Source organism: Artibeus jamaicensis, unplaced genomic scaffold, assembly GCF_021234435.1.
Source record: "Artibeus jamaicensis isolate MK-2021 breed Jamaican fruit bat unplaced genomic scaffold, CSHL_Jam_final contig_2566, whole genome shotgun sequence".
NCBI classification, from domain to species: domain Eukaryota; kingdom Metazoa; phylum Chordata; class Mammalia; order Chiroptera; family Phyllostomidae; genus Artibeus; species Artibeus jamaicensis.
Window position 1 is genome coordinate 102,972 of NW_026521552.1, and position 11,392 is coordinate 114,363.

The 11,392-nt window shown below is 58.0% G+C and overlaps 2 protein-coding genes across 3 annotated transcripts; both read left to right on the top strand.

The window, feature by feature from the left end:
• Positions 1-37: 37 nt before the first annotated feature.
• On the top strand, positions 38-7,981 carry TMC4 (transmembrane channel like 4). 2 transcript variants are annotated; one of them, XM_053662566.1, is made up of 15 exons: positions 38-174; positions 1,313-1,520; positions 2,713-2,858; positions 2,977-3,209; positions 3,320-3,441; positions 4,099-4,246; positions 5,001-5,168; positions 5,397-5,560; positions 5,762-5,888; positions 6,088-6,185; positions 6,470-6,650; positions 6,897-7,027; positions 7,127-7,282; positions 7,510-7,588; positions 7,694-7,981. In XM_053662566.1, the coding sequence occupies exons 1-15, from the start codon at positions 132-134 to the stop codon at positions 7,760-7,762; spliced, it is 2,073 nt and encodes a 690-aa protein (XP_053518541.1). In that variant the 5' UTR covers positions 38-131; the 3' UTR covers positions 7,763-7,981. The 2 variants fall into 2 exon arrangements, with proteins under 2 accessions (XP_053518541.1, XP_053518540.1); XM_053662565.1 differs by lacking the exon at positions 38-174 and adding an exon at positions 185-352.
• Positions 7,982-8,205: 224 nt separating this feature from the next.
• LENG1 (leukocyte receptor cluster member 1) lies at positions 8,206-11,361 on the top strand. Its single transcript, XM_037127604.2, has 4 exons — positions 8,206-8,425; positions 9,339-9,518; positions 10,153-10,415; positions 11,145-11,361. Exons 1-4 carry the CDS (start codon positions 8,294-8,296, stop codon positions 11,359-11,361), a joined length of 792 nt encoding a protein of 263 aa, XP_036983499.2. The 5' UTR covers positions 8,206-8,293.
• Positions 11,362-11,392: the final 31 nt, after the last annotated feature.

Below are 11,392 nucleotides of genomic sequence, written 5' to 3' on the forward strand. Positions count from 1 at the left end.
GGACCAACATGGGGGGGACTCGGGCCACCAAATCCACCGTTCTGTGTCCCGCCCCAGTTCCCAGGAGCCACACTGGCACCTGTGGACTTCAGTTCCCAGGAGACCTTTGGGAGCAGCCGCCCTGAAAGGTTATGGGAAGCGCACGCCATTTTCCCTGGGCCACCTGGTGCCCAGGTAGGACCTGCCCTAGGCCCCGCCCTTCCCTCAGGCAGTGCCCTCCCAGCTGGCCACCGCTAGAGACGGAAACACGGAAACACAACCGCTCCCGGGGCCATGGACGAGAGCCCGGAGTGGGAACCTGAGGCCTGGGGCTCCTCCAGAGGGTGGTCGGCAACCCGGGAGGCCCGGGCAGGTGGGGAGCAGGTGGAATCCCTCGGGCTGGCAGAAGTCCCCGGGGAGGTCAAGAAGGGAGGCCTGGTGACGCCGGGGTCCGGGAGGCAGAAGGGGGAGGGGTCTGATTCCTGGGTTTCTGGGGGAGAAAGGAACTGGAGGTTGGGAATCCAGGGTCCTAGGGAGGAGAAGCCTGGGGGCTAGGACTCAAGGTGTCTGAAGACTGGGAGGGCATGATCCCAAAGTCCTGTATAAAAGGTAAAGGCAGCTGAAGAGTAGGTTCCGGGGTAGGAGGGGCCAGGAGGGTGCACACTGGGTCTGAGGGAGGTGGGGCTGGGGGCCTGGACCCCTGGGTCTGAGGGAGGAGGGGCTGGGGGCCTGGACTCCTGGGTCTGAGGGAGGAGGGGCTGGGGGCCTGGACCCCTGGGTCTGAGGGAGGAGGGGCTGGGGGCCTGGACCCCTGGGTCTGAGGAAGGAGAAGCTGGGGGTCTGTACCCCCTGGATCTGAGGGAGGAGGGGCTGGGGGTCTGTACCCCCTGGATCTGAGGGAGGAGGGGCTGGGGGTCTGTACCCCCTGGATCTGAGGGAGGAGGGGCTGGGGGCCTGTACCCCCTGGGTCTGAGGGAGGAGGGGCTGGGGGCCTGGACCCCTGGGTCTGAGGAAGGAGAAGCTGGGGGTCTGTACCCCCTGGGTCTGAGGGAGGAGGGGCTGGGGGTCTGTACTCCTGGGTCTGAGGAAGGAGAAGCTGGGGGTCTTTACCCCTTGGGTCTGAGGAAGGAGAAGCTGGGGGTCTGTACCCCCTGGATCTGAGGGAGGAGGGGCTGGGGGCCAGGATCCCTGGGTCTGAGGGAGGGGGGTCTGGGGGCCTGGATCCCTGGGTCTGAGGGAGGAGAAGCTGGGGGTCTGTACCCCTGGGTCTGAGGGAGGAGGGGCTTGGTCCTGGTCTCCGGGGTTCTCCCAGCCCCCCTGCCCTCCTCTCCAGGCCCGTCGCTGTCCTCGGTGCTGAATGAGCTCCCCAGCGCTGCTACCCTTCGGTACCGAGGCCCTGGGGTGCTGCCCTGGGGGGCACTGGAAGATGAGGATGGAGAGAGGAGCATCCAGGCCTTCGCAGAAGCCGCCCAGAAGGAGCTGCAAGAACCTGTCCCTTCCCGGGAACTGCCCTGGCCTATGCAGGCCAGACGGGCACACAAGTGAGCCCCACCTGCCACTTGGGCCATCTGTCTCGGCCCCTCTCCAAGCTGCTTCTCTGGGTTTTCTCAGAGAAGAAATGTTTCCCATCTGTGTCTCTGCCTCCCTGACTCTAAGGAACCCTGTGTGTCTGGGGCTCTGGACTCACTTCTTCCTCTGGCAGGTTCCCGTCTTCCCTGGTCTCCTCTCTTCCTCCAGGCCTCTGTCCACCTCTTACTATTTCTGTGTCTGAAACCGGTGTTAGTTTTCCCTCTCTGCCCTATGTCCTCCTCCAAGACTGTCCCTTTCTACTCCTTCCTTTGCTCTCCCCATCTCCAGACTTTACAGGGCTGGGGCAGGGGGGCAGGAAGTAAAAACACTGGGCCTCTAATTGTCAGAGCAACAACAAAAGAAAAAAAAAAAGCACTAGAAACAGGTGCGAGGCCCTAACAAGAATGGGGCAGCTCAGGTGGCCCTTGACATTGACCCTCGTTGCTTTCCCTAATTTCAGCACCAATTCCGATGTGTGTGAGGGGTTTTCCTCACACCCAGGCAATTCCCAGACACCAGCTGGGTGTCCTACAGTTCAAGTCACTTCTGACACCATCGACTTGGAGACAGGGTCAGATCCCACAGGTTGGGATCCCGGTCCCACAAATCCGCACCCACTTCGGACACTACTCACAAGTCCAGTTTGTCGCCGGGGCTCCTTACCAACCCACTGTAGCTCGGAGGTTCCCGCAAGTCCGTCCTTGGCTTTAGTTGGCTAGAGTGGCTCAGAGAAACCTTATGCACAACATCACACCTTTCTTTCCTTTTTCTCCACTCTTTTTTTTTTCTTGCTTACTTTGATGATGGAAAAGAAAACTGATGGAAAGACTCCAAGAGTTCCCCTATAGTGAGAGGCCAGGTGAACCCCACCTGCAGGGAGAGTGAACATCACAGCCCCCCTGTCGCTCCCCTCTCTCCTGGGTCCGCGTCCCTGAAGGGCGGGCTTCCCCTGCGCTGGCTCTGGGACCGTGTGAATAGAACCCCACAGTGTTGCTGTTCTGCCCGCTGCGCCCCTGCTCAGCATCACGCGTTTCTTTCCACCGCTGTAGTATCCGTGTTAGGAGCCTACCACAACGCGCTGTCGGGCTGTTTCTCCACCTGTGCAGTTGCCATTTGCGGCAGCTAGGCCTCCCATTGTACGTCTCTGACTCTGTTCTCTCCCAGGCAGTGCCATGCCAGGGACCAAATGGCTCAGGGTTCGAGGTCCAGGGTGGCCAAGTGGGCCCTGCTGCTTCGGAGGTCCAAGGAGAAGATGCGAGAAGGCCTGCAGTCCTTGCAGCCCTGGGCGTGGACACTGAAGAGGATCGACGGTGCGGTGGCGCTGGGGGCTGGAGTCTCGGGACGGGCCTGGACTCCCGGGTCCGAGGGAGGCGGGGCTGGGGGCCTGGACTCAGACAGGACCCGCGGCCTCTCTGCCGCCCCCTGCAGGTCAGTTTGGCGCGGGCACCAAGTCCTACTTCTTGCTGCTGCGCTTCTTGCTGCTTCTCAACGTGCTGGCCTCGGTGTTGAAGGCCTGTATGACGCTGCTGCCCACCTGGCTGGACGGGGCTCCCCCGGGTCCCCCTGACCCTGACGTTTCCTCACCCTGCGGCTCCTATAATCCCAACTCCGAGGGCCTGGTTTCCTTCTCCTCCCAGCTCTTCAACCTGCTCTCCGGAGAGGTGAGTGCCTACCCCCTCTTCCCACGTCAGGGAGACCCTCTCCGAACACCCCCGACCCCTGACCGCCCCCCAGCCCCACGATGACTTCTGCCGCGTCCTTCCCTCCCCAGGGTTATTTGGAATGGTCCCCTCTCTTCTATGGGTTCTACCCACCACGCCAGCGCCTGACCATCACCTACCTGTGCTCCACCTTCCTCATCGGCCTCCTCTCCCTGCTGCTCATCCTGCGCCGGTGAGTGCCACCCCGCGCACACGCAGACCCCCGACCCTGGGGCCGCAGTGGTGCTCGCAGCCCGCTCCCCGGGAGTCCTGAGTCTTGCTCTGTGATGCTTTTCTCGCTGTTTGAGCTGATATCCGTGTTTTAAATGCTTCGTACGTGCTTAGGGCCTAGGGATAACAAAGGGAAGTTAGCCCCACCTGTGGCTAGTGAGGTAGGTATGCTGTAAACAAGGAAGCAAATTAACTACACTTTTTTTTTTCTGAAAGGGAAAAGCGCCAAATAGCAAACAAATAGCAGTCATTCATTGGTTCATTCACGCATGCAACAAATATTTACTGAGCAGCGGCTGTGTGCTGGACACTGTTCTAGGCAGCGGGCCAATCAGACAATGGAACGAGCAAACAAAAAGTCAACAGATCACGTACTTGTGGACCTCACACCTTAGCCAGGAGACAGGTGACAAGCTGAGGAGGGCCTCTGTCTCTCCCTTGGGCGCCTGATCTCCCCCGGGTCTAGCTCGGAATTTCTCTCTCGGACTGTGTGGTTCAGAGGACTCCTCAATTCTCTCTCCACCAGTTGGCAGCTCGCCTTAGAGTGTCTTTTACCTTGTTGTCCCCCCTGCTCTGCCTGGCCGGCCACATCATGTCTCCTGGGTCTCCCCTCTCTTAGCTCCGTGTCCGGGCTGAAGCAGACGTTGTTGGCCGAGTCTGGGGTCCTGACCAGCTACAGCCACCGGGTGTTCTCTGCCTGGGACTTTGGCCTCTGCGGCATTGTCCACGTGCGGCTGCGACAGCGCCTCATCCGCTACGAGTTGCAGGTGCGCTTAGGGGGCGGGGTCTACAACTGGACAGGCACCTGGGACGGCAGAGCTGAGAGAAAGGGCGGGGCCTAGACCAAGGATGGGACGTCAGGAGAGATGCTGGGTGGAGCTTTCTTCTCAGAAGGCGGGCCTTGGGGAATGCAAGTGTGGAGGGGTCTGGGGGAGGCTGAGGTCATGCTTCAGGTCCAAGGAAAAAGCTACCATTAGGAAAGAGGCGGGGCCTCAAGCTCCTTGGTTCAAAGTTGAGAAGGGTATGGACAGAAAGGGTTCGATAGGGTAGAATTGGAACTTGTACCAAGGCGCGAGTACTGGGTGTGGCCTCGTGGGGGCGTGGCTTGGATGCTGGGCGGGGCCTCGGAGGGACTGGGCCCGGAGATCTAAATTGTCACCGGGAGGGCTCTGGAGAGGCTGGAACAAAGCTTATAAAAGTCCTTTGAAGGGTGTGGCGCCCTGGCTGGTGTAGCTCAGGCAACTGAGTACTGACAGTACCACAAACCAAGGGGTCTCCAGTTCAATTCCCAATCTAGGGGCACGGGAGAGGCAACCACACCACACACTGGTGTTTCTCCCCCACTCTTTCTCCTTCCCTTCCCCTCTCTCTAAAAATAAATAAATAAATAAATAGATTTTTTTTTTTTTAAGAAAAAGGTGGTGCGGGGGTTGCTACATCACTTGGAGTTGAGCTGGGGCTCCCGGCCACCGGCTGGGCCTGGGGAAATGGCACCCTAGCGGATGTGTCTCGGGGGCTTAGGTGGAGCTGGAGGAAGCAGAGGTGCGGCGCAGGGCTGCGGTGCGGACTCTGGGCCAGCAAGCCGGGGTGTGGTTGGTGCGGGCGCTGCTCAACCTGCTGGTGGTCGCGCTCCTGGGGGCAGCCTTCTACGGCGTCTACTGGGCTACGAACACCACCGTGGAGCTGCAGGTGTGGAGAGGCCTGGGGCGAGAGGGTCTGGGCATCCGGAATCGACATTGCTGGGGTGGGGGGGGGGGGCTGACTTCTGTGATTTCTGGGATGTTAGAGAGGAGGGATGGCGGGGTTATGTTTGGAACTCAGATTTTAGGGTGCTGGAGGAAGAGGCTGGGGGACCACCTTTCAGCCCAGCTCCGCCGGAACCCCAGAGCCTCTTCCCTTGCCCACCTCCCCTCCCAGGAGTGGTCCCTTACCCAGCAGATGCCGCTGCTAAAGCTTGGGGTGGATTACCTTCCGTCCATCTTCATCTCCGGGGTCAACTTGGTGCTGCCGCCAGTGTTCAAGCTCATTGCCCCTCTGGAGGGCTACACCAGGAGCCGCCAGATCATTTTAATCCTGCTCAGGTTGCAGCCTTGGGGGGTGTGGCTGGGGGTGATGGTGCAGCGGGTGTTTCAAGGGATGTTGGTGCCAGCAGGGAAGACTCGGAACTCCCAATGATATGGGGTCCAGCGAAATTTGGATTCAATCCTGGCTTTCTGTCACTGAGCCTCGGTTTCCTCATCTGGCACTCCGTCCAGGCTGGTACCCTTTTTCTCTTTTGCTAGGACCGTGTTTCTCCGCCTGGCCTCTTTGCTGGTCCTGCTCTTGTCACTGTGGAGTCAGATCACTTGCGGGGGCAATGCAGAGGATCCGGCGTGCAAGGCCTGTGGCTACAATTACAAAGAACTCCCGGTGAGTTCTTTGTAATTGTACAAAAATGGGGCCCGGACAACTGGGTCCTCCCTCAGACACCTGGTTTGGGAGGAAGGAGGAAGTAGGGCTGGAAGACTCCCAAGAAAGTCTCATACGCTTGTGACTTGGAGACTTGGATGCTTGGGCCTCTGGGTGCCCGAGTCCTGAGGTCATCCTTACCCCTTTTCCCCTTCCTCAGTGCTGGGAGACTCGGCTGGGGCAAGAGATGTACAAACTCCTGATTTTTGATCTGCTGACTAGCGTGGCCGTGGCACTGCTCATCCAGTTCCCTCGGAAGTGAGAGCCCCGCCCTTCACTGTGGCCCCGCCCTCTAGGAAACAGGCCCCGCCCCACCATTCAGTGCTCTCCCACTTTGCCTTTCAAGTGCCGCCTCCGTTCCGTTTCTTTGCCCCTTCCACGTGTTAGATAACTTCTGCTGGCCCCGCCCAGGCCACACCCCCTCCAAGATGCTTGCCAGCTACGCCCCTCAGATAGGCTCACTTTTGATTGGTAGGCAGGATGGTGGAGGCGGGAACCCCCTGGCTGGCACGTGAATGACTCTGCCCGCCCCCGCCCCTCAGGCTGCTCTGTGGTCACTGTCCTGGGGTGCTGGGTCTTGTGGGGACCCAGGAATTCGAGGTGCCCAATGAGGTGCTGGGGCTCATCTACACGCAGACAGTGACGTGGGTGGGGAGCTTTTTCTGCCCTCTACTGCCTCTGCTCAACACAGCCAAACTCCTGCTGCTCTTCTACTTGAAAAAGGTGAGGGGTGGGGTCTGTGGGAGGAAGGGACTGAGGGATGTGACTGGGTCCTGAAGGACTGACTCCTGCATGTAGGAGAAGGAGGGGTCTAGGGCGTCCCAGCTTTTAAGTCTGAGGGAAGAAGGGACCTGACTCTGGGGGACTCCTGAATCCTGAGTGAGGAGGGGCTGGGGCAAGGATTCCTGGACACGGAAACAGACTAGGGTCCAGACGCTTGTGTCTCAGATTCCCTTCCTCCCCTGCCAGGTCGTCCTCTTCTCCACCTGCTCCCCAGCCTCCCGCACCTTTCGGGCCTCCATGGCGAATTTCTTTTTCCCCCTGGTCCTTCTCCTGGGTCTGGCCATCTCTGCCGTTCCCGTGCTTTACAGTATCTTCCTGTAAGTGTGAGAGGCGTGTGCCTCTCTGCGCCTCACTGTGCCCTCATCCAGGATCCTGATTCTTGGCCATTCCTGAGCTCTGCCCGTCTCTGACTTCAGGATCCCACCTTCTAAGATGTGTGGTCCATTCCGGGGGCAGTTGTCCATCTGGGCCGAGATTCCTGAGTCTATTTCCAGGCTCCCTCAGGGCACCCAAAACTTCCTCTTCTTTTTGGGGACCCAAGCTTTTGCTGTGCCCCTTCTGCTGATCTCCAGGTGAGAGGGCCCAGACAGTTGGGCTTTAGTTTGAATGTATGTGATCTGGGGGCTCCACTGCCTGCGTCCGACAGAGGAGGGGGGCCGAGGTCTAAACTCCTGGGTCTGAAGAAAGGAGGGGGTTGTGTGCCCCGATTACTGGGTCTGAAGGAGGGAGGGTGGTCCAGACCCCTGGTTTCTAACATCCATACATTGAAGATATCTAAGAGCCTTTCTGCACCCTCTAGCATCCTGATGGTGTACACCCTGGCCCTGGCTAACTCATATGGACGCCTCATCTCTGAGCTCCAAAAGCAGATCGAGACGGTGAGCCAGGCCGGGTCCCTGGGAAGGAGTCCTGGGGGATATGGAAAAGGACACGGGAGGGAGAAGGTCTGTTTCACCTCCATGCCTTTCTACCCTTTACCTCAGGAGGCGCAGAATAAAGTCTTCCTGGCACAACGTGCTGTGGCGCTGAGCTCGGGCACCGGAGCTCTTTGACTTCCCTTGCCTGGCTCAGGGTGACGTCCCACTTTCCAACCCAGATCTGCTGCAAACCCTTTGTAAGCTTCGGCCACGTCATCTAGAAAATGGGAGAACTGAAGATTACACTTCCTTCCAGCCCGGGGATTTCGAAATTTTCAGGGCCGTGGACACCCTGACTGTTCAGTGAATCTCATTCTTGAATCAATAAATGCAGCGGAGTCAGCTGAGCTCTCTTTGAAACTTGCGGGCTTCGGTGGGGCACAAGTCAATCAAATGTATTGGTCTAGAGATGATCTCTGGGGCGTGCTAGCCAATCAGAGGCCCCGTCGTATAAACGTCGGAAGTGAGTGCAGTTGTGATTTGCTCATAACCCGGACGCCTTAGCTAGGTGAAGCCACGCCGATTCGCGGCGTTGGAGGTGGGGGTGTGTGTCAATTAACCCAGGACCAATCCGTGGCCGAGACAGGAGTAACGAGGCGGGGCATCCCCTTGCCTACCGGAAGTGCCAGAGGGCGGGTCTGCTGGTCTGTGGACTTCAGCGGCGCCATGAACATCTTACCTAAGAAGAGCTGGCACGTCCGGAACAAGGACAATGTCGCCCGTGTGCGGCGTGACGAGGCTCAGGCCCGGGAGGAGGAGAAAGAGCGTGAGCGGAGGGTACTGCTCGCTCAGCAAGAGGTACCCATCAAGAGCGGCCTGGCGAGGCTCCTGGGCCTAGCGCGCAGGCGCCCGGGGAGGGACCGGAAGTGGGGACGCTGCGAAGGTGCGGTGAGCAGGGCACCTATGGAACTGGAAGCGGGTTTCCGCGGAACCTTCCTCCCCCTCGTTTTTCTCGCTAATGTTCTTTGTAAGGCCAGAGCGGTGCCTGGCACAGAGTAGGAATTTGTGAATAAAGGAACCCCTGGGTAGTTTACGAAACTTGGACCACGTTTTAGTTTGTTTGCGGTGTATTTATTGAGCGCCTACTGGATGCTCGCCCTGCGCAGAACGCTTGACTTGCGACATCCCTCCAGCACCGTTCGCAGTTAGAAAGGCGCTGTCAGTCAGTCGCATGGTGCAGAGGAGAGATGGCTTCAGAGAGGACGCCACAGCGAAAACGGACAAGCCAGTGCCGCTCTATGGAGCAAACTCTTTGCACTGTCCCTTCCACACAAACACCTGAGGCTCTGTTTATAGTTCCTTCACCTGGTTTGCACCTGTCAGTCCTTTAGCTAATCTGGTTTTCATCACTGACTCGGAGTTAGTCTGGGTTTTTAAAATTCGCGTTTCAGCAGAGAATGAACAGCGACTGGGATACTGACTTGGAGCCCTGCCTGGAAGTTAGATCTTCCGTCCTAATACAGGTTTTAGCTGCCTTCATATTCATAGTTGTCTTTATTGTGTAAGATGCCCCATTCTCCTACCCTGTCTCTATTGTGTAAGATGCCCCATTCTCCTACCCTGTCTCCAGGATGGAGCAGGTGTCTCTTCTGGGCCCCCAGCACCGTGGACTGCAATTCCCTGTGGCCAGCACCAGACTCATGGTTCCTCAGATCACATGTAGGTTCTGAATGTTTCATCGGTAACTCTGCTCCCCCCCACCCCCCACCAGGCCCGCACAGAATTCCTACGGAATAAAGCCAGGCATCGGAACTCGCTACCTGAACTTGAAGTAGCAGACCCAGGAGCTCCAAGTTCTGGCCCTGTGGACCTGTTTCGGGAGCAGCTGGAGGAAGGGAAAGGGGTGACCAGAAGCAACAAAGAGTATGAAGAAGAAAAGCGGCAGGAGAAAGTAAGCTGGCCTACTTCATCAGTCATGGATAGAGGGGACACTGCCCCCACTGTGACTAGCAGGAGCCTAGGGAACGGGTGGGGGTTAAGTGATCTAGGAGACTGAGAACAGAACCAAACAGCACTCAAGAAGTGCTGGTTATAGCCATCCAGGCCCACAGAGGCTTGGAAGGGGAAGCTGGAGTTTCCCAGTTCTGAGGCTGCAGGTGTAAACCCCTCAGGTCTTCAACCTGATGTCAGGATGTAGGGAAGGGATTTGGGGAGTGAAGGAGCTTTGTTAAAATGTAAATCAGATCCTGTCTCTCACCAACCAGCCCTCAGGGATGAACTTGCCCCCGCCATCACTTCTGTCTTGGTTTTTCCAGGCTTTTCTTTGTCCCCAAACATGCCCTCTTTTGAACCCTAAAGCAGGTCCACCCCATCCTGCCTACCCCTGCACCTCAAGTGCAGGAGCCCCACCTATGTTGCTCTCCTGTGTCCCCAGTGGCTGGTAAAGTTGGTTCATGCTAGGTCTTCCACAGTTAATGGCCGAGTGGTTCTGCTTTCTCAACCATGGTGTCCCCATTGGCACATTCAGGGCTCCCTGAAGGGAGATACACTCGACAAGCTTCCGGATTTTCTCTATTTCCCCTCAGGAGAGGCAGGAGAAAGCGCTGGGTATCCTGACATACCTGGGCCAGAGTGCAGCGGAAGCCCAGACTCAGCCCCCTTGGTACCAGCTGCCTCCAAGGCGAGGGTCACCCCCACCTGGCCCGGGACCAGATGTGAAGGTCAAGAACCGCCTGGACCCTCTGCTGGAGATGCAGAAACATTTGGGGAAGAAGAGGAGACACAGTGGTGACCATGGTGGTCACAGCAAAAAGGAAAAGCAGGGGTCAGAGAAACAGCGGCCCAAAGAGTAAGAAGGAAGCCTGTGTGGGTGATAGGATTGGCTGGGCAGAAACAGGGTTCTCCGCAACCCTGAGAGCCCGACTCCTCTTCAAGGGGGAGGGCTCAGCAAGGTTAAGTCTGTTTCTGTAGCAACACCATTTAGCTTTCCACTCTTATTCTTAAGGGTGAGGTTGAGGTTCCCGGAGGCTGCTCATGTGGGAAGGTGCCACTGCTCTGATGGTTAGTGGGACATACGTGTGTTTTAAGATTTGTTTTCATTTTCATTTGTTTTATAATATGCTGAATGTTAACATAAAATCTATGGGCACAAAAGCTGGGGGGTCCTTGAGTTTTAAGAGACCCAAATTTGAGAACCATGGGGTTAGAGCACAACAGGCCCGTGTGACCAGGACGGCAGGCCCTGAACATACCAGACGGGGAGTGCTAACCAGCCTTCTACAGAAGGGGAGAGGCCCAGAGACCCAGCATGTGCTCAGCATCACACAGCTGATTAACAGCAGGCTTTTTTGATCTGAAGAGGCACCCGACTGTTGAGATGAGAGAGGACAGAGCCCCACAGAAGGGGAGGCCCACATCCTTGCCCCTGGTATGAGGCCAACTTCCTGGTCCCAGGGGCTTCATGTGCCAAGCCCAGGAGCACGTTACATGCAGGCAGGGGGTACAGGTGGCAGCTCCCTCCCGGAGGCTGGGGCCTCTCAGGGTCACCAGCTTTCTAACCCAACTCTTCATCCTCCAGATCCCTGTCCCTGGATCAGCTTAGAGCTGAACGTCTCCGGCGAGAAGCAGCCGAGAGGGCACGGGCAGAGGCTCTGCTGGCCCGTGTCCGAGGCGGGGCACCCCAGGAGGAGCAGCCAGAAGAGGAGGCGGATGATCGGCGGAGGCGGTACAACTCCCAGTTCAACCCCCAGCTGGCTCGGCAACCCCGCCGGCAGGATCCCCCTCTGGCTCACTGACTCTTGAGGGGTACAGGAGAGGCTGCTGCCA